This window comes from Astyanax mexicanus, chromosome 11, assembly GCF_023375975.1.
Source record: "Astyanax mexicanus isolate ESR-SI-001 chromosome 11, AstMex3_surface, whole genome shotgun sequence".
Classification (NCBI taxonomy): domain Eukaryota; kingdom Metazoa; phylum Chordata; class Actinopteri; order Characiformes; family Acestrorhamphidae; genus Astyanax; species Astyanax mexicanus.
The window spans coordinates 49,089,574-49,111,280 of record NC_064418.1 but is presented as its reverse complement, the minus strand read 5'-3'; the positions used below and the strand labels follow the sequence as shown (position 1 = coordinate 49,111,280).

Below are 21,707 nucleotides of genomic sequence, written 5' to 3'. Positions count from 1 at the left end.
AACGAAACAAAAAAAGCTGCAGAGCTTTCAGACCTCAAATAATGAAAACAAAGAAAAGAAGTTCATATTCATAAAGTTCTAAGAGTTCAGAAATCAATATTTAGTGGAATAACCCTGGTTTTTAATCCCATTTTTTTCATGCATCTTGGCATCATGTTCTCCTCCACCAGTCTTACACAGTGCTTTTGGATAACTTTATGCTGCTTTACTCCTGCTGCAAAAATTCAAGCAGTTCAGCTTCCTCTTGATTATATTCCAGAGGTTTTTAATTTAATCAAATCTTCTCATATATGGTTCATAAAACAATTGTCAATGGTTCTATCTACTGTTCTACCTGTTCCTTGCCCCTGTTACAAGTCAAACTTTTTTTTTCAGAATTTCCTGCCAGTTATTAACCAGGCTCCGCCCCCAGTGTGTACTTCCATAGCTACTGTTGTGAGGTTGGACAATCTGTGCAGAGCATCGTAAAATCCTAATAAGTGTAATAATTCATGCGGTAGTTTAGATTAGAGGTCTGCACAGGCTTGAATTTTAATACCTGTACCCTCCAGCTTCAACCACACCTTACACACCTTACTCTCACCTGCCTTAAGCTGCAAAATACAACACCTCACTATCAGCTCACACCAATAAAACAAGAGCCTGTACCCAAACGTTTTTTGAAGTGAGACCACAGAAGAACCATTTATGTTTCCACAAAGAACCATGAAAATCTTGCAAAGGCTTGAACTAAACACATTGCGTAGGCTTAACACATTAGCTGTAAAACACAGCTTTAGCTGAGGAGCTCCTGCTGCTGTTCCTTGCAATATGAGAGTTTTTATCCGAGTAAAACAGAAAAACTTAAATCAATGGATTTTAAAGCATTTACAACCTAATCAATAATAATTAATAAACTCATTTATAAACCATGTATAAACCCTTTGTAAGGGTAGTCTTATTTTAAAGTGGTACCCAGAATCATTTATTTAGCATAAACCTCATTTCCACCTCATTTCCAACTCATCCCCAACTGATTTCCACCTCATTCCTAACTTATTCCCAATCATCCCTAGATCTTCCCCAACTCATTCACAACTCATTCTCAACTCATCCCCAACTGATTCCCACCTCATTCCCAACTTATTCCCATCTCATTCCCACCTCATTCCCAACTCATCTCCACCTCATTTCCAACTCATTCCAACTAACTCCACCTCATTTCCAACTCATTCCCATCTCATTCCCACCTCATTCCCAACTCATTCCTACCTCATCTCCACCTCATTTACAACTCATTCCCATCTCATTCCCACCTCATTCCCAACTCATTCCTAACTTATCTCCAACTTATTTCCAAGTCATTCCCATCTCATTCCCACCTCATTCCTAACTCATCTCCACCTCATTTCCAACTCATTCCCATCTCATTCCCACCTCATTCCCAACTCATTCCTAACTCATCTCCACCTCATTTCCAACTCATTCCCACCTCATTCCCAACTCATTCCTAACTCATTTCCACCTCATTTCCAACTCATCCCTAACTCATCCCTAACTCATCCCAAAACTCATACCTAACTCATCCCCAACTCATCCCCATTGCTTATCAATAGATTTTAAAGCATTTACAACCTAATCAATAATAATGAATAAACTCATTTATAAACCATGCGTAAACCCTTTGTAAAGGTAGTCTTATTTTAAAGTGGTACCTAGAATCATTTATTTAGCATAAACCTCCATAAAACTCTGGATACGAGGTGCAAAAAGCTTCAAGAGCAGCAACTATAGAGACCCTCAGAATAAAAAAAAAATACCACGATATACATTTTCGATTATACCAACAAGCCCTAGTATCACTCTATACAAACTAACTTTACACAGCACCCTTTACACAGTTTTATTTACATATTTTATTTGATTTAATTACAGAAAACACTCTTCAAAAGCAGATGTTCACCAAAGTTTAGCCACGTAGTGTAAGACTCTGGTTTTAGAGGAAGAGTCTCGTGCCTGGTGGCTGCAGAAGAGACGAGTCAGAGCTTTGTTGTGTCTGAATAATCAGGGAGAGCCGTAATGGTCTGATAGAACAATAGCAGGACAGATTGCTGAGGAGGAAGCCGTAAACAATGACTAATCTCCCACTGTGGGAGAGATCTGACCAGCGTCACCACGGCTCTACTCTGTCCTATTAATAAACCAGCTATCAGATTAATCAGATTAATCAGATTCACTCCAGATCACACCATGCTGCTCTTATCTACACTAAACGTCCACATTTTACTGCACACCCCTGCTAATTAATGCACTATTCAGTAAATATAAGCTGCACCCACTGCTGACACAGATGTACAAATGCACAAAAACAGCTTGTTTAGTTGGTATATCGTCGCTGTCCAATGAAAAATAAGTATTTCCATTTTTAACGATTTTTAGTTTATGACATAATATAAACAGACAAACGGTCCCTTACACTGTTCCTCAATTTCTTGATGAACGGACCAATAGAAATGCTTCAAAATTACCTGAAATAAACTGTTTTTACATTGACTTTCACTGAAGGTTTAGAAGGTATTTTCTCTCTCCTGTAAAGTCTAGTTTAACAGCGCAGGTGCAAGGTGTGAAAATATACTGTTGATGAGGTGAAAGATAGCAAAGAACTCATCCCACCTCATTCCCAACTCATCTCCAACTCATTCCCAAATCTTTCCCACCTCATCCCCAACTCATTCCTAACTCATCCCCAACTCATTCCCACCTTATCCCGAAATCATTACCAATGATCCCTAACTCATTCCCAATTCATCTCCACCTCATCTCCAACTCATCCCCAACTCATCTCCAAATCATTCCCAACTCATCAAAAATCATTCATAACTAATCTCCAACTCATTCACAACTCATCCCCAACTCATCTCCAACTCATTCCCAACTCATCAAAAATCATTCATAACTAATCTACAACTCATTCACAACTCATACCCAACTCATCTCCAACTCATCAAAAAAAATCATTCACAACTCATCTCCAACTCATTCCCACACTCATCCCCACCTCATTTCCAACTCATTCCAAATCATCCCTAACTCTTCCCCAACTCATTCACAACATATCCCCAACTCATTCTAATAAGTGTGTGGATGAGTGAGGATGAGTGTTAATGTGTAATGAGCTTGTGTGTAAAACATGTTAATTGTAAATCGTCCTTGGGTTTCTAGAAAGGTGCTATATAAGTTGAACCAATTCATCTTCACCTCATTTCTAACTCATCTCCACCTCAGTCCCATTCTAATCATCACTAACTCTTCCGCAACTCATCCCCCACCTCATCCTCATCTCATCCCTAACTCATCCCCAACTTATCTCCACCTCATCCGCAACTCATCTCCATCTCATCCCCAACTTATCCCCAACTCAATCTCACCTCATTCCCAATTTATCTCCACATAATTTCCAACTCATTTTCAACTCATCTTCACCTCATTTCTAACTCATCTCCACCTCAGTCCCATTCTAATCATCACTAACTCTTCCGCAACTCATCCCCCACCTCATCCCCATCTCATCCCTAACTCATCCCCAACTTATCTCCACCTCATCCGCAACTCATCTCCACCTCATCCCAACTTATCCCCTACTCATTTCCACCTCATTCCCAATACATCTGCACCTCATTTCCAACTCATCTTCACCTCATTTCTAACTCATCCCCAACTCATCTCCACCTCAGTCCCATTCCAATCATCATTAACTCTTCCGCAACTCATCCCCAACTCATTCCTAACTAGTCTCCACCTCATCTCCCTCATCCCCAACTAATCCCAAAATTATTTCTGACTCATCACATCCAAAAGCATCCAATCTGGAGGTAAACTTCTCAGAGATCACACCAAAGAAACACAACATTTAAACTAAACAGAACTGTAAAAGAAACATGGCGATGCGCTTTGTGCAGGGTGTAAAATAGGGCCCTGAGACTGGCTGTCTGAACAAAACCACTCTTACAGGATAATCTATAAAGTTCTTACTCTAAAAATCTGAAATATATTAACTATAAACTCGCCGAGCAGATTATAATCCAGCCCAGCCGTAAATCTTCAGGCTGAGTTTCAGACAGAAGCCGAGAGGAGAGCAGATCTACACCAGCACCTCACCGTCCACCTGAGCGAGACGCGAGATCAAAGGCAGATGAAAGCAGGGCTCGGTCACTATTGTGTGTGTGTGTGTGTGTGTGTGTGTGTTAGTGTGTGTGTGTGTGTGTGTGTGTCACGGTTACGGAGTGTGAAAGAAAAGGGTGCACATCTCTGAAGCATCACTTTAACACACTTTAAAAGAGCGGTAAACTGATCCTCCTCACACACACTGAGAGAGTAACACTACACCTGCTGATTCATCCTACAGCCTGACTCACACACACACACACACTATAACACACACACTCACTCATACAAACACACACATTAACTCGCACACACACACACACACACACACACACACACACACACACACACACACACACACACACACACACACACACACACACACACACACACACACACACACACACACACTCACTCATACAAACACACACATTAACTCGCACACACACACACACACACACACACACACACACACACACACACACACACACACACACACACACACACACACACACACACACACACACTCATACACCGTTTGTAAACTGAATTGACTGAATTGCTGTGAGGATTTGATTGCATTCACTAATAAAAGCTTCCCCAACTCTTCCCCAATAAATTCTCGACTCTTCCCCAACTCATCCCCAACTCATCTAACAACTCTTCCACAACTCATCCCTAACTTATCTAACAACTCTTCTCCAACTCTTGCCCAACTCCTCTCCAACTCATCCCCAACTCATCTAACAACTCTTCCCCAACTCTTCCACAACTCATCCCTAACTTATCTAACAACTCTTCTCCAGCTTTTGTCCAACTCTTTCTCCAACTCATTTCCAACTCTTCCCCAACTCATCTACCAACTCTTCCCCAACTCATCCCTAACTCATCCCCAATTCATTCCCAGCTCATCCCTAACTAATTCCAAACTCTTCCCCAATTATCTACACTCTAAGAAATATAAGTACAGATTTGTACTTAAAAGAGTATAAAGCTTGTCTCTGGGGCTGTACCTTATATTGAGGCACAAAAAAGTACCTTTCAGTGAAAGTCTTTTTTTGTACCCATGGTTTTTGTGGCAGTAAAGATCATAAAGATTATAAACATTATCATCAACTAAAAATGGCTCAAAAACTTGATGATACAAAATTGTCTGGCTTTCAAATAAAAAATGTGCAATTTAAATATATATTGTTTATTAGTGCAGTGATGCAGAATGCTGAATGTACCCTTTGGCTGGTTAAATGGTACAAATTTGTACTTATTGCTGTTAGAAATGACTTTGTACTTCAGAGGGAACAAATCTGACCCTGTAAAGACCAATATTGAACCTTTGAGGGTACAATTATGAAGAGTGTACCTTCGAGTACAAAAAAGTACTCATATCGTACCTCTATTTTTTAGAGTGTACCAACTCTTCCCCAACTCTTTTCCAATTCATCCCTAACTCATCCCCACCTCATTCACAACTCATTACCAACTTATTCCCACCTCATCCCCAACTCATCCCATCCAAAAGCATAAATAGTTTTGAAAAACCTAATTCTGATCTAAGAAATGCATTAAAGTGACTGAGAAAAAGGTTGATGCACAGATTCTTAAAGACGCTTAAAGAAGACTTCAACTTCTACTCAATACTTGTCTGAGTGTATCACACTGAACAAAGCAATACGGCTTAACACACACACTCAGCACTGTACACCAACACACACTGAACACACACCAGCGCTCCGTCTCACCTGTCGTCCCACCCTGTTGTTATGGAGTCTCATCCTGGCGTGCATGTCCCTGTAGGTTTCCCTGGAGTCCAGGAACTCCTTGGAGAAGCGTTCTCCGAACTCCACGTTGGGGCTGCAGCCGCCCCACTCCCACGAGTCCTGCGGTCCGAGCGGTTCTGAGGGGAAGTGCTCCATCACGCCGTGCACCATCCCCTTCCCCCGGTTAATGGCCTCCAGCTGCAGGCGGTTCAGTTTAACCCTGAACGCCTCCTCGTCTCCTCGCCGCTTCTCATCACATCCGCACGCCTTCAGCTTCCCCATCGAGCAGGCGTTCGACACGGCGTGCACCACGCCCGCCGCCGCGATGGCGTACGCAAACGCACTCTCTCTGAAACCTGCGGAGAGAGAGAGAGATATTCATTAAACAGAGTTCAATAAAAGTCTAAAATAATAAAAAAGCAGATTTTAGCTATCTTTAGCTTGGTTTAGGACGTGGCAGTGTGTCTTTGCTATCGTAACGACGGGAAAAGTACACCTTTTGCACAGCTCGATTCTTTTAATTCATTATAATGGGTGTGCTTAAATTTGGGCGTTACGTGAAATAAACCAATCAGCGTGTTTCTTGCTCATTATTCCCTTTAAGAGTCAGATGAGCTCTGACTTTGACTTTGGCGGATTGCTATTTTAACAGCGCAGCTACCTAGACGTAGCCAACGCTTCTTTTAAAGTAGAGAAAACTAAGCTGCTTGTTCACTCTCGTTCATTCATTCATTCAGGTTTATTGTTGATGTAAAACTTGGATTTGTGAACGTGCATTGGGGAAGCGACTGTGTCGACTATTCATTGCCAAGATAGCGATGAACGTCTGACTGTTGGTGTCTGTCTAGGTTGTATTCAGTCAGTGGAGCTCCTGTGTTTTCTGTTACCAAGATAAACAAGCAAAACTCCAGAAATGTACCTGAACACACCTCATTTCCAGAACACCCTCACAATGTAAAATGAATAGTTACAGCCTTGTTATACTGTATATTGTCGCTGTCTAATGAAAAATAATATCTCCATTTTTGTAGATTGTATATATACACAGCTCTGCAAAAAATAAGAACCCCTAAAAATGATGATTTTCTTTGATTTTACCAAATTAAAAACCTCTGGAATATAATCAAGAGGAAGATGGATGATCACAAACCATCAAACCACCAAACTGAACTGCTTGAATTTTTGCACCAGAAGTAAAGCAGCATAAAGTTATCCAAAAGCAGTGTGTAAGACTGGTGGAGGAGAAGAACATGATGCCAAGATGCATTAAAACTGTGATTAAAACCAGGGTTATTCCACCAAATATTGATTTCTGAACTCTTAAAAACCCTTTGCATTATTTGAGGTCTGAAAGCTCTGCATCTTTTTTTTTGTTATTTCAGACATTTCTCATTTTCTCCAAATAAATGCTCTAAATGACAATATTTTTTTAAACAACAATGTTCATTTTACTCAAACATAAACCTATAAAAAACAAAATCAGAGAAACTGATTCAAAAACTGAAGTGCTCTCTTACTTTTTTTTTAATTTTTGCCACAATTGTTCATCTAACTCAAAATAGTTGAGTAATATTTGAAAGTATTCCCTTTTTTTCCTAAGGCAGGCTTAATGTTTTTAAGATTATACTAAACTCTGTAGTTTTAGCATTGAAGCTATGATGCTAATATAGCTAACATGCAATGAAAGCTAATAATCTGCCAATTAGCATTAGCATTAGTAGCTAACAGCAGGCATGGAGGTGTTGAGTAATGTGTAGTACACTTACTGATGTGGTTTCTGACTCTGTGTGACTCACTGTTTTCTATAAACACGGATTAAAGAGATGAGTTTTCGCAATGCTAAACTGCTTGGACTCCATCTTTCATTACTGGTTAGTTACTTGTTTGTTGCGCTGAGCGCTGGACTTCTGTCTGTGTGTTATTTTGTGTTGTTGGTTTCTAAGACAGACAGGGCTCCTCTCTGTAGGTGACCGCCGCTAACTCCGCTAACGCCACTTACTCCGCTAATGGCTCTGAACAATAATAAACGGAGGCTCATAAAGCTGGGCTCTAAATCACTCTGCTCAGCAGATGGAGAATTAAATAAGGACATGAAAGAGACACTTACAGCCCAACGGTTTATAGTTCCTCAGGCCCAGAGGAATCAGAGCAGATTACCTTAAGGAGGAAAAGACCCGCCAACGTACGCACTTAAAACACTGAGCGCTAAATCAAAAACACTCGATATAACGGCTAAAATCTAAACGACGTGAACCAATGAGAGACAATACAGAGAGCCTGTGGTTTATACACAGTCCAGTCAGAACACTATGACCATCTGTTTTCATGCATCTTGGCATCATGTTCTTTCCTCCACCAGTCTTACACACTGCTTTTGGATAACTTTATGCCTTTACTCCTGCTGCAAAAATTCACCAAGAATTCAGCTTGGTTTGATGGTTTGTGATCATCCATCTTCCTCTTGATTACATTCTAGAGGTTTTCAATTTGGTAAAATCAAAGAAACTCATCATAATTTAACAACTAATATTTTTACAGCAGATTTATTAAACCTATTCTTTTGATAAATACTGTATCTTAAACTAAAATTATAAGATATATATCATGCTGGCACGTCAGTGCTGCTGGAGTTTTTGAACACAACTAAGTGTCACTTAAAAACTGTTGATTTGCAAAATCAATGTTTCATGGCTAAATTGGAGCAGCCTGGTGTTCAATCTTCATTAATTGCGCATTATTGCACCAGTAAGAGCAGAGTTCAATTAGTTCAATTAGTTCAATTAGCAGGGTAAGAGCACAGTTCTGCTCAAAATATTACAATGCACACAACATTATGGGAGACATACCAGAGTTCAAAAGAGGACAAATTGTTGGTGCACGTCTTGCTGGAGCATCTGTGACCAAGACAGCAAGTCTTTGTGATGCATCAAGAGCCACGGTATCCAGGGTAACGTCAGCATACCACCAAGAAGGACCAACCACATCCAACAGGATTAACTGTGGACGCTGTAAGAGGAAGCTGTCTGAAAGGGATGTTCGGGTGCTAACCCGGATTGTATCCAAAAAAAACATAAAACCACGGCTGATCAAATCACGCAGAATTCAATGTGCACCTCAACTCTCCTGTTTCCACCAGAACTGTCCGTCACCACAATCAATTACTGTGCTCTAAAACCAGGTGTTTCACTTTCATTGTCCAACTCCTGTAGGTATGTAGAGTTGAGAAGAGAGTATATATAAAGAAGCGATTTTTGGACTGAACCACTGTAGGAGTGGGAGAAGTGTGACAGGAACAAGAAGTGTTAAACTGCCCTTGACCTGCTACATGTCAGGAGGCATGCTTCACACAGATTGGGGCATGTTAGCACTTATTAGCGTTCTCCCGGCGCTGCCGTTCCTCACCTCCGCGTCCTGTTATGTCTGCCTGTAGTGACTAATGAGTCTCCAGCGCGGCTCTGAACCAGAAAAATGCATGTTATCCATCCAGCCCGGGAGCCCCGGGGGCGTTGGAGCACGGAGCAGAAATAGTTGAACGATGTTCAATTGATCATTTCAAAACACACGGGAGCGCACAAACCTATTAACCCTACCCAACACACACCCATACACACTGACACACACACTGAAACACACACTGGCAGCGAGAAAGTACCTGCACAAACACACACACAACACAACATACACACACCCCGACGCTCAGCGCCGCTACGCCGCAACGCCGCTCTTCCGTGCCATCCTACCCACGATTCCACGGGGGGCGAATGGCACTTAGACCCAGCCGGCAGACGGGGACATGAAAATGCTGTTTCAGACTTCCTCCAGAGCCGACTGGAGACATGGAACAAATCAATCTAACAAATAATTCAGAGCGCCAGGAGCACGCCCGGCTGCGCTGATGGCACAGGAAGTGGGAAAATGAATTAAAGATTGAAGGAAACTGTCACTTCGCCTTACCGAAACCCACTAAACAGCTTTATGCTTTTGCCACTCTGAGTCGGGAAAGTGCTGAAAGCCGATTCGCTTTCGTCCGGGCGAAGAAAAAAGCGAAGCCCGATCAGGTGGTCCGTCCCCCAATCCCACGGTCTTATAAGTCCTAACTTCTCCCAGTATGAAAAAGTAATGCGTGTTTGGACTAAAAAACTTAAAACACACATTTTTCCAATGCAAGTCGGTTTCAGCCTTACACAAGACACGCCCGACCCACTTCAGATGGTCTTGTTACTTTGGCCGATCCAATATTCATGAGCTCAGGCCGCTGACACAGCTCTGAAACTTGCACCTGAGATCCTGGAGTAATTACCTACATCACACCCTGTCATGGAAAAAAGTCACGTATTCTGAGAATGCCGTCTTTTTTTAGAAACCGCAGGAAGAGAAGATCACGTCTTTGACCCAATCAGGCCAAGCAGAAGATCCATATTGAGTTCAGAGCATTGGAGTTGAGTTGATCTAGTATTGAGTCTTGGTGGCAGGTCAACCCTTAGGTCAATACTATGGAGGGGTAGGAAAGCTAAGCTGAAAATCGGCAGGTTTAAGTTCATTTTTAAGCTCTACACACAAATTAATGCATTCAGCATCAATCCCGCTCTGATAATTAATGAGTTTAGACCACTCCCACAGCTCTGAAACTTGCACCTGATATGCTGGAGTAATTACCTACATCACATCCTGTCATGGAAAAAAGTCACGTATTCTGAGAATGACGTCTTTTTTTAGAAACTGCTGGAAGAGGAGATCAAGTCTTTGACCCAATCAGATCAGGCAGAAGATCCCTGTTGAGTTTGGAGCATTGCAGTTGAGTCTATCTAAAGTTATTAACCTATCGGACGCATTACTGAAATAGAGGACCAAAAGGCAGAGCCGAAAAACTGCAGGTTTAAATTCATTTTTAAGCTCTACATGCTCAAATTAATGTGTTCAGCATCACTTATCCCGCTCTGATAATTAATGAGTTTAGACCACTTCCACAGCTCTGAAACTTGCACCTGAGATGCTGGAGTAATTACCTACATCACACTCTGTCATGGAAAAAAGTCATGTATTCTAAGTAATTGCCGTCTTTTTTTAGAAACTGCTAGAAGAGGAGATCAAGTCTTTGACTCAATCAGATCAGGCAGAAGATCCATATTGAGTTCAGAGCATTGGAGTTGAGTTGATCTAGTATTGAGTATTGACGGCAGGTCAACACTCAGGTCAATACTAGCAAGGTGCTGAAAGAGAGAAAGAAATAAGCCAAAAACGGCAGGTTTAAGTTCATTTTTAGACTCTACACGCATAAATTAAGTTGATCTAGTATTAAGTATTGATGGCAGGTCAACACTCAGGTAAATACTATGGAGGGGTAGAAAAGCAGAGCTGAAAAACTGCAGGTTTAAGTTCATTTTTAAGCTCTACACGCACAAATTAATGCATTCAGCATCACTTATCCCGCTATGATAATTAATGAGTTTAGACCACTCCCACAGCTCTGAAACTTGCACCTGAGATCCTGGAGTAATTACCTACATCACATCCTGTCATGGAAAAAAGTCACGTATTCTGAGTATGCCGTCTTTTTTTAGAAACTGCTAGAAGAGGAGATCAAGTCTTTGACTCAATCAGATCAGGCAGAAGATCCATATTGAGTTCTTAGTATTGGAATTGAGTTGATCTAGTATTGAGTATTCTCTAGTATTGTGTCCAATAAACTGATTTGTATTGAAAAAGCGAACAATGACTAATTTATATTAAGTTGTAAGAGGTTTCTCTACTTCTCTACTATGGATTTTTAACCAGTGACAGCAAGTCCATATTTAGTATACTATGGGAGGGGCTGAAAGAGAGAAGTAGAAGGTAGAGCCAAAAAAACGGCAGGTTTAAGTTCATTTTTAGACTCTACACGTACAAACTATTGCATTCAGCATCACATATCCCGCTCTAATAATTAATGAGTTTAGACCTCTGGAGTAACTAACCTATATCACACTCATTCAAAGAAAAAGTCAAATATTCTAAGAAGGCAGTCTTTTTTTAAACCCGACAGGCCAGGCAGAAGATCCATATTAATTTCATAGCATTGTAGTTGAGCTGATCTACAGTAAATATTTTCCTATCTGACACATTACTTTCTCTAGTATTGTGTTCAATATACTGCACAATATGTACTACTTCAATTTCTGAATTGTTTAGTTTTTTGCTTTTTGTAGGTATAAGTTTAAGTAAAATGAACATTGTTGTTTTATTCTATAAACTACAGACAACATTTCTCCCAAATTCCAAATAAAAATATTCTAATTTAGAGCATTTATTTGCAGAAAATTGACAAATGGCTGAAATAAAAAAAATAATTCAAAGAAAACAAGTTTATAATCGTAATGTAGTTTTAAGAGTTTAGAAATCAATATTTGGTGGAATAACCCTGGTTTTTAATCACAGTTTTTATGCATCTTGGCATCATGTTCTCCTCCACCAGTCTTACACACTGCTTTTGGATAACTTTATGCTGCTTTACTCCTGGTGCAAAAATTCAAGCAGTTCAGTTTGGTGGTTTGATGGCTTGTGATCATCCATCTTCCTCTTGATTATATTCCAGAGGTTTTTAATTTGGTAAAATCAAAGAAACTCGTCATTTTAAGTGGTTTTAAATTATATTGTAGAGGTTCCAAATCGAACCTGAACACAGTGGTGATCGTGTATCAGGTTCTAAGGAAGAGCATGTCGGTGGTGCGGTGGTTCTCCTACCCTTGCTGAAGATGACGTTCTCGTAGGGGATCTTGTTCCTGGTCTCTAAGCTGGAGCAGTTCCAGCGATGCCCCCTGAACTGGTGTTGGCACTCGTGGATGGCGATCTGGATGCCCTGGATGGCGGAAGCCGTGACGTCTGGGTTCCTCATGCACACGTCCAGCTGCTTCCGTGTTAACCCCGGCAGCGTGAGACACACCGTGTTCGCGTTCAGGATGGGGTCAAAGGGTATCTTCAGCCCCAAAATCTCATTTGAATCTGCCCTAAACAAGATAAACACATAGACAGACAGACAAGCAGACAGACAGATCAGTAAATAGACACACTTAAAAAAATGATCTAGAATAATCTGGATCCAGTTCCAGGTCAGGTTCAAATATCCCAAAGCCCTAAACTAAGGCTATTTTCAGACTGCCAGCCCAAATCAGATTTTTCACCATATCTAGATTGGATCCAGATTGGAAGCACCACATCCATTTTTTACAAATCAGATCCAAACAGCAAGAGTTTTGGGTGATCAGATTTCGATTTGGATTAATCCACTTCCTAATCAGAAGTGGATTAGGAGATCAGAATTTGTATCTGGTTTAAGCGTGTTTCAGATCACATCCTAAAGTGGATTAAAATATTAGAATTTGCTTCTTGTAATTTGAGAGATCAGGTTTGCAGATGTTTTAAATGCGTCGCTGACCACCTCATGAAGTGGATAAAGAGATCAGAATTTGTATCTGGTTTAAATATGCCTCAGACCACCTTCTGAAGTGGAATAAAACATTCACATTTGTATCAGGTTTTATTGTGTCTCAGACCACCTCCTTAAATCGATAAAATATTAGATTTGGTATCTGGTTTAAATGTGCCTCAGATCACATTCTGAAGTGGATTAAGAGATCAGAATTTGTATCTTGTTTAAGAAGTGGATTGTGTGAACAGCTTTGTGGATGAGTTAAATGTGTATCAGATCACCTCTTGAAGTGGATTAATTGATCCGAATTTGTTCTAAAGTGGTTTAAGTGATCAGATTTCTAGATGTTTTAAATGCCTCTCAGACCACCTTCTAAAGTAGATTAGGAGATCAGAATTCGTATTTGGTTTATGTGTGCTTTAGACCACATCCTGAAGTGGTTTAAGTGATTGGATTGGTAGATGTTTTAAATGTTCCTCTTTAAGTGCATTGATAGATCAGATTTGTATCTGGTTTAAATGTGTCTCAGACCCCCTCCTTAAAGTGGATTGTGCAAACAGATTTGTAGATGTTTTAAATGTGTCTCAGACTACCCCTGAAGTGGATTAACAGATCAGAAATTAGATCTGGTTTTAGGTGTGTCTCAGATCACCTCTTGAAGTGGATTAATAGATCCAAATTTGTTCCAAAGTGGTTTAAATGATTAAATTTTAGATGTTTTAACTGTGCCTCTGATCACCTCCTGAAGTGGTTTGACAATCAGAATTTGTATCTGGTTTACATGTGTCTCAGACCACCTACTTAAGTGGTATAAGTGATCAGATTGTTTGATTTTTAAATGTGTTTCAGACCACAATCTGAGGTGGATTAAGAGATCCAAATTTCTGTCTGGTTTAAGTGCACCTCAAGGCACCCCTTGAAGTGGATTAAGAGATCAGAATTTGTATTTGGTTTAAGTGCGTCTCAGATCACCTCCTGAAGTTGATTAAGAGATCAGTATTCATATACAGGAAATTTGGCAGTGTTAAATCAACACTTTTAGTGTTAAATTAACACTGAGTGTAAGTTTAACACTAATAAGTGTTGATTTAACACTGCCAAATTTCCTGTGTATTTGGTTTAGGTGCATCTTAGACCACCTCCTAAAGTGGATTAACAAATCAGAATTTGTATCTGTCTTAATTGCATCTCAGACCACCTTCTGAAGTGGTTTAAGTGATCAGATTTGTTTCTATCTGGTTTAAATATGCCTCAGACCAACTCTGGAAGTGGATAAAAAGATCTGAATTTGTATCTGGCTTAAGAGTGTCTCAGACCATCTCCTGAAGTGGATTAAGAGATCAGAATTTGTATCTGTTTTAATATATAGAGTTAATTACAGGTAGATACTTTCACTGATCACTGACTTTATTAATGTTTATTTGGGTTTAGTATTCTAATATTATTTATAGTTCATTATAGGTAAACACGCAGTTGTAAAATGCAAATAACAAATAAAGCAATATGTAAGTGCAATGTGTTTTTTTTAAATACATAACATTACATATGCATTATAAATAAACATACTTATTGTAAAATATAATGTAACATATATTGTTTAATCATGAATAATGCCTTTTGATTGTATTCTGAGTGTGTTAGTATTCACAGTTTATTTCAGTATATTATCAGCGTATTTCTGCTCAGTGAGACGAGTAAATACACATCACTGTTTTTATAAGTGCTCGATTAATTTTAATAAATCATGTGATAACACTGCAGACTACAATAGAGCTACTAGATCAGACAAGATAAGAAGAAGCTGCAGCTCGTTACTGATAATGAATCCGTGACTCATCAACTTTTATTCGGAAAGCCCAGAACACTGCGTTCCGTCCAATTAGCAGCCTTTTTAAGAAGCAGGTGACAGGTTTCAGTCTGTTGAGGAAATGCATACCGAGCACACCTGAAACAGGTCCTCTGTGCTGGGAGCTCAGGTGAGTTCAGGTGCCCTGGAGTCAAATCTGAAGCGTCTCTGCAACATTTTAACCACATTCTCCAGTGATCAGATATTTATCTGCTAATGTGCGCCTCAGACCATCTTCTGAAATGGTTCAAAAGATCAAAATTTGTATGTTTTAAATATACTGAAGTGCTTTTAAATATCAGATTTGGATCTGTTTTAGGTGTGTCTCAGACCATCTTCTGAAGTGGTTTGAGGGATCAGATTTCTGAAGTGGTCTAAATGTGATCATTTTCTAAAGTGGTCTAAGTGTATCATCTCCTGAAATGGTTTAGGAGATCAAAATTAGTATTTTTTTAAGTGCGTCTCAGACCATTTTCTGAAACGGTTTAAGAGATCTGGTTTAGGTTTGTATCAAACCACCTCCTGAAATGTTTTAAGTGTGCCTTAGACCAACCATATATCAGATTTGTGTCTATATTAGTGTGTCTTAAATCATCTTCTGAAATGGTTTAAGTGTTCAAAATGCGTATCTGTTTTAAATTCGCCTCAGAGCATCTTCTGATATGATTTGATTAGATCAGATTTGGATCTGTTTAAAGTGTGTCTCAGACCACCTCCGGAAGTGTTTTGAGGAATCAGGAAATAATGTTTTTTATCTGTTTACAGTCTGAAGTGGTTTGAGGGATCAGATTTGTATCTGTTTTAAGAATGCCTCAGACCAACTCCTGAAGCGGTTTGCAGGATGAGATTAGTATCTGTGTTAAGTGTGTCTCAGATTACCTCCTGAAGTAGTTTTAGTGATCAGATTTGGATCTGTTTTAAGTGCGTCTCAGACCATCTTCTAAAATGATTTAAGAGATCTGTTTTAGGTTTGTATTAATTAGTTTTATTGTGTGTCTCAGACCACCTTCTCAAATGGTTTATGAGATCAAAATTTGAATCTGTTTTAGGTATGCATAAGACCACCTCCTGAAGTGGTTTGAGGAATCAGATTTGTATCTGTTTTAAGTGCATCTCAAACCAAATCCTGAAGTGGTTTGCAGGATGAGATTAGTATCTGTGCTAAGTGTGTCTCAGACCACCTCCTGAAGTAGTTTAAGAGATCAGAATTTGTATTTGGTTTGAGTGTGCTTCAGACCACATTCTGAAGTGGTTTTAATGATCAGATCTGTATCTGTTTTAAGTGCATCTCAATGGTTTAGGAGATCATAATTTGTATTTGGTTTGAGTGTGCTTCAGACCACCTTCTGAAGTGGTTTAAAGGATCAGATTTGTATCTGTGTTAGGTGTGTCTCAGACCACCACCTGAAATAGTTTAAGTGAACAGGTTTGTGTGTTGTTTTGTGCCTCAGACCATCTTCTGATATGGTTCAGGAGATCACAATTAGTATCTATTTTAAGTGTGCCTCAGACCACCTTCTGAAATGGTTTAACAGATTGGAATTTGTTTAAGTGTGTCTCAGACCACCTCCTGAAATAAGTTGAGCAATCAAATTTGTATCTGTTATAATGTTATATAGAGTTAATTACAGTTTTTTGTATAAATATAAGCCAGTTAATGTCTTTATAGTATCTGTCTCTGAGCCAGTTGCTCTGAAACATCTCTGAAACGTTTTTTCACCACGTTCTTCACGTTCTTATACGTCTATAATGCAAACTGCGGTTATCAGAGCGAGCCTGCACTGATCACTATCATCACTATCAGCTCATACCTCACCGACAGACCCTCACCATCGTCAGTGTGTTTAAATATCACCCCCCCCCATCCACACACCTCCTCACACACCTACAGCAGCTGCAGGACAACCTCACACTGTTTCCCAACACGGCCTAAAACTTTCTTACTGAAAAATAGCGTTTTACAGTTTTTACAGCAGGAGACACTAAACATGTTTTATATCAGAGAAGATCAGGTTTAAATGTGTTTATAACTGTGTTATAAACACTGTCACAATCATTTTATGCCAGATTTATTTTCAAATCATCCAGATTTTCTACAAATAAAGAGAAAAAGAACAAAAAAACTGAATGAGGAGGTGTTTTTTCCAAACTTTTGACTGATTTGTATAAACACACATTGTACCAAATGAAGTGGTTTAAATGATCAGATTTGTATATATATTTTGTGTGTCTCAGATCACCTTCTGAACTGGTTTAAGTGATTTTAGTCATTTCTTGGAGAACCAAAAGGGTTCCACAGATGCAGAATTTAGTCATATAGAAAAAATGCAACTCTACACAAAATGGGTTTCAATCTCTAAAATGGTATAGTTCTATAGATACTCTACCATTGTATATAAAAATTCTATAACATACCATTAGGAATACATTCTACAGCATTTTACAGCTCTATAGAGAATGATCCCTTTAATCATTTTATATAGACATAAAAGGGTTCCAATATTGTGGCATTCTGTTATATAGAAATATTTTAATTCTATACAACACCACAAACAAAGGGTTCCAATCAATATCATTGATTGTTTCTATAGAAGTTCCTATAGAGTTCCTTTTAGTAACTTTCATATGGAGCATCGGACAGGTTCTACTGTTTTGATATTCAATCCAATTTTAAACATTTTATTCTAAAGGACGGCAAAAGGGTTCTACTTTTGTAGCATTTATTCATATATAGATAAATTCATATAGAAAGTAATTCTATAGAGCACAAAAAAACAGTTATTTTCTATAAAAATTGTATAGTTCTGTAGAGGACTATGTATTTTATTGTTCCATGGAGAATTCCAGTCTTTTTAAAAGTTTTATAACTTATTTTATCAAAAGAGCTTTATTCTAATATCATTTTAAAGGTATATAACTAACATTTAATATAATATTTTAATGGAGTACCAAAATGGTTAGAGTCTATATCATTGATTAGGTCTATAGAGAATTTTACTTTTAGTAACTTTATGAAACATCAAACAGTTTCTACTGTTGTGGTTTTCAGTCCAATTTAAAACATTTTATTTTAAAAGACGACAAATGGTTTATATTGTTGTTGTATTTAGTCATATAGATATGAATTCATTTAGAAAATAATTCTATAAAGAACCAAATTAGAACCTTTTACTTGGTAAATGTCTGGAATACCAAAAGGGTTCTACTCTTGTGATGTTTTGCCGTATAGAAAAAAAGAATATTCCACAGATCATCAAAAATGGTTATTTTTCATAACATTTTATAGTTCTATAGAGAACTATTTATTTTATTGTTCCATGGGTTTGAGTCTATATCACTTTAAAGCTATACAGGTAACAATTAATTTAATATTACTTTGGAGTATTATTAAAGAGTTTTAGTCTAATATCATTTCAAAGTTATTTAAACAACATTTACTATAATAATTTAATGGAGTATATAAAATGGTTACAGTCTATATCATTGATTATTTCTATAGAGTATTTTCCTCTAGTAAGTTTAGTATGGAGTATCTAACAGGTTCTACTGTTATTTAGAACAGTTTATACCCTTTTATTTTAAAGGTCATCAAAAAGGTTCTACTGCATTTAAGTCATATGGAAATTAATTTATATAGAAAGTGATTCTATAGAGAACCGAACTAGAACCTTTCACTTTCACATTTCTGTAGTCATATTAGGGTTCTACTCTTGTGATGTTTAGCCATAAAAAAAAAACAATTAAAATTCCACAGAGCACCAAAAACTGTGTTTTTTTTATAACATTTTATAGCTCTATAGAGAACTATTTATTTTATTGTTCCATGAATGACAATTAATTTAATTATTTAATGGAGTACCAAAAGGGTTTACACCTATATCATTTTAAAGTTATATTACTAACAGTGTTAGTGTTAAATTAACACTGAGAGTGTTGATTTAACACTGCCAAATTTCCTGTGTACATAACTTTTCATTTAGTCATTCTATACAGCATGAAAAATGTATATATATATATATATATATATATATATATATATATATATATATATATATATATATATATATATATATATATATATGGGTAAACTTGTGTACTCTTCTAATGAACCCTTTATTATTATCTGACTAGTATTATTAGCTATTATTATTATCAATATTATTATTATTATTATTATTAGTATTATTAAGGGTTTGAGTCTATATACTTTTATAGATCTAACCATAACTATTTAAAACTTATGAGTTTCTTTGATTTTACCAAATTGAAAACTTCTGGAATATAATCAAGAGGAAGATGGATGATCACAAACCATCAAACCACCAAACTGAACTGCTTGAATTTTTGCACCAGGAGTAAAGCAGCATAAAGTTATCCAAAAGCAGTGTGTAAGACTGGTGGAGGAGGAAAACATGATGCCAAGATGCATGAAAAAAACTGTGATTAAAAACCACCAGGGTTATTCCACCAAATATTGATTTCTGAACTCTTAAAACTTTATGAATATGAACTTGATTTCTTTGCATTATTTGAGGTCTGTGGTCTTTTGTTATTTCAGCCATTTCTCATTTTCTGCAAATAAATGCTCTAAATGTTGTCCGTAGTTTAATGAATAAAACAAGAATGTTCATTTTACTCAAACATAAACCTCTAAATTTCATTTTAGTATTTAGTACTTTATAAAGTGCCAAAATGCTTCCACTCTTGTGATATTCAGTCCTTTTTAGAACATTTCAGAACCATTTAAGAACCAACTTTTTCTAGGATTTATGATTATTATGACTATTTTCGTACTTTTATGGTACTTTATTCTATGAAGATCCATTTGAGGCATTAATGAGTTAATTACTGTACTAATAAATAAGAATTAGCCTCTTATTAATAATTGGTTAATTAGTACTCCTGCTCCTAGTGCTAGTGGTGGTACCGGACCTTGGTGAGACCAGTAGGGCTCGCGCTGAGGCAGGTGTGTGTGTTCAGGTGTGTAAAGAGAGTAAACAGCCTTTACCTGAGCGCGAGACTCGAGACCACCATCCACAGCGCGAGGAGGCGCAGAGCGCGCGGTGCCATCCTGACCAGTGTTCCCAATACACACTCACTCACACACACTGTCCCGCGCGCTCACTCTCTCACACTCACTGTCCCGCGCGCTCACTCTCTCACACTCACTGTCCCGCGCGCTCACTCTCTCACACACACCGTCCCGCGCGCTTACTCTCTCACACACACCGTCCCGCGCGCTCTCTGCTGTGTCTGGATTGGAGCTGGAGCTCAGCTGTCCGGGGAGCGCGCGAGAGACTCATCCGTGGAGCTCAGGTGTTCCCTCCGGCTGCCCAGCTATACCTGTGCGCGTGCGTCCGTACGCGCGCGTGCGTTTTGTGTATGCGCGCGTGTTTGCGTATGTGTGCGTGTGCGTGCGGCGCGCGGAGCTGCTGTACGTCCCCGTGGAGAGTCTCGAGCGCTTCTGTTGTGTGGATCCATCAACACTGAACACACACTCCGCTCCGCCGGCCCACCCCTGCGTCATACACACACACACACACCAAGCACGCGCCGAGCCCGCGCAGGTAAAAGCTTGCGCGCACACTCACACACTCCGCTCTGGAGTAAAACTTTAGAACTTGTGGCCAAACTTGTACCATAACTTCCAAACTTGAATTAAAATGTGCATAACTGTACTTCTATCAGTATAATTTCTTATAACTACAGAACTTGTATCATAACTCTAGAACATGTACCATAACGTGTATTATAACTCCAGAACCTGTATAATAACTTGTATAATAACTCTAGAACTTGTACCATAACTTTAGAACACGTACCATAACTTTTATAATAACTCCAGAACTTAACCATAACTCTAGAACAGATACCATAACTTGTACCATAACTATTATGATAACTCCAGAACATACCTTAACTTGTATCATAACTCTAGACCATGTACCATAACTTTCGAACATGTACCATAACTTGTGTCACAACATGCCTCATAACTATAGAACGTATACCATAACTGTAATAACAACTCCAAAACATGTTCCATAACTTGTACCATAGCTCTAGAACATGTACCATAACTTATACCATACATTTAGAACATGTGTCATAACTCCAGAACATGTACCATAACTTGTACCAGTACTCTAGAATGTGTACTAGTACTTAAACTATAACTCCACAACATCTTTCATAACTTGTATCATAACTCTAGAACATATAACATAACGTGTTCCATAACTCTAGGACATATACCATAACTTGTTCCATAACTCTAGAACATATACCATAACTTGTACCATAACTCTAGAACATATACCATAACTTGTACCATAACTCTAGAACATATACCATTTCTTGTACCATAACTCTAGAACATATACTATAACTTGTACCATAACTCTAGGACATATACCATAACTTGTTCCATAACTCTAGGACATATACCATAACTTGTACCATAACTCTAGAACATATACCATAACTTGTACCATAACTCTAGAACATATACCATAACTTGTACCATAACTCTAGGACATATACCATAACTTGTTCC

General features: G+C 38.5%; 1 protein-coding gene across 1 annotated transcript in view; it reads right to left on the bottom strand.

The window, feature by feature from the left end:
• wnt10a (wingless-type MMTV integration site family, member 10a) overlaps window positions 1-20,612 on the bottom strand; it is a 39,773-nt gene extending 19,161 nt beyond the window's left edge. Inside the window, exons 1-3 of the mRNA XM_007235593.4 lie at window positions 20,160-20,612; window positions 12,621-12,883; window positions 5,883-6,256 (exon numbers count right to left, since the gene is read on the bottom strand). Coding sequence (XP_007235655.2) covers window positions 5,883-6,256; window positions 12,621-12,883; window positions 20,160-20,221 — 699 coding nt within the window. The 5' untranslated portion in view covers window positions 20,222-20,612. The remainder of the gene's footprint in view (window positions 1-5,882; window positions 6,257-12,620; window positions 12,884-20,159) is intronic.
• Between the last annotated feature and the right edge of the window lie 1,095 nt (window positions 20,613-21,707).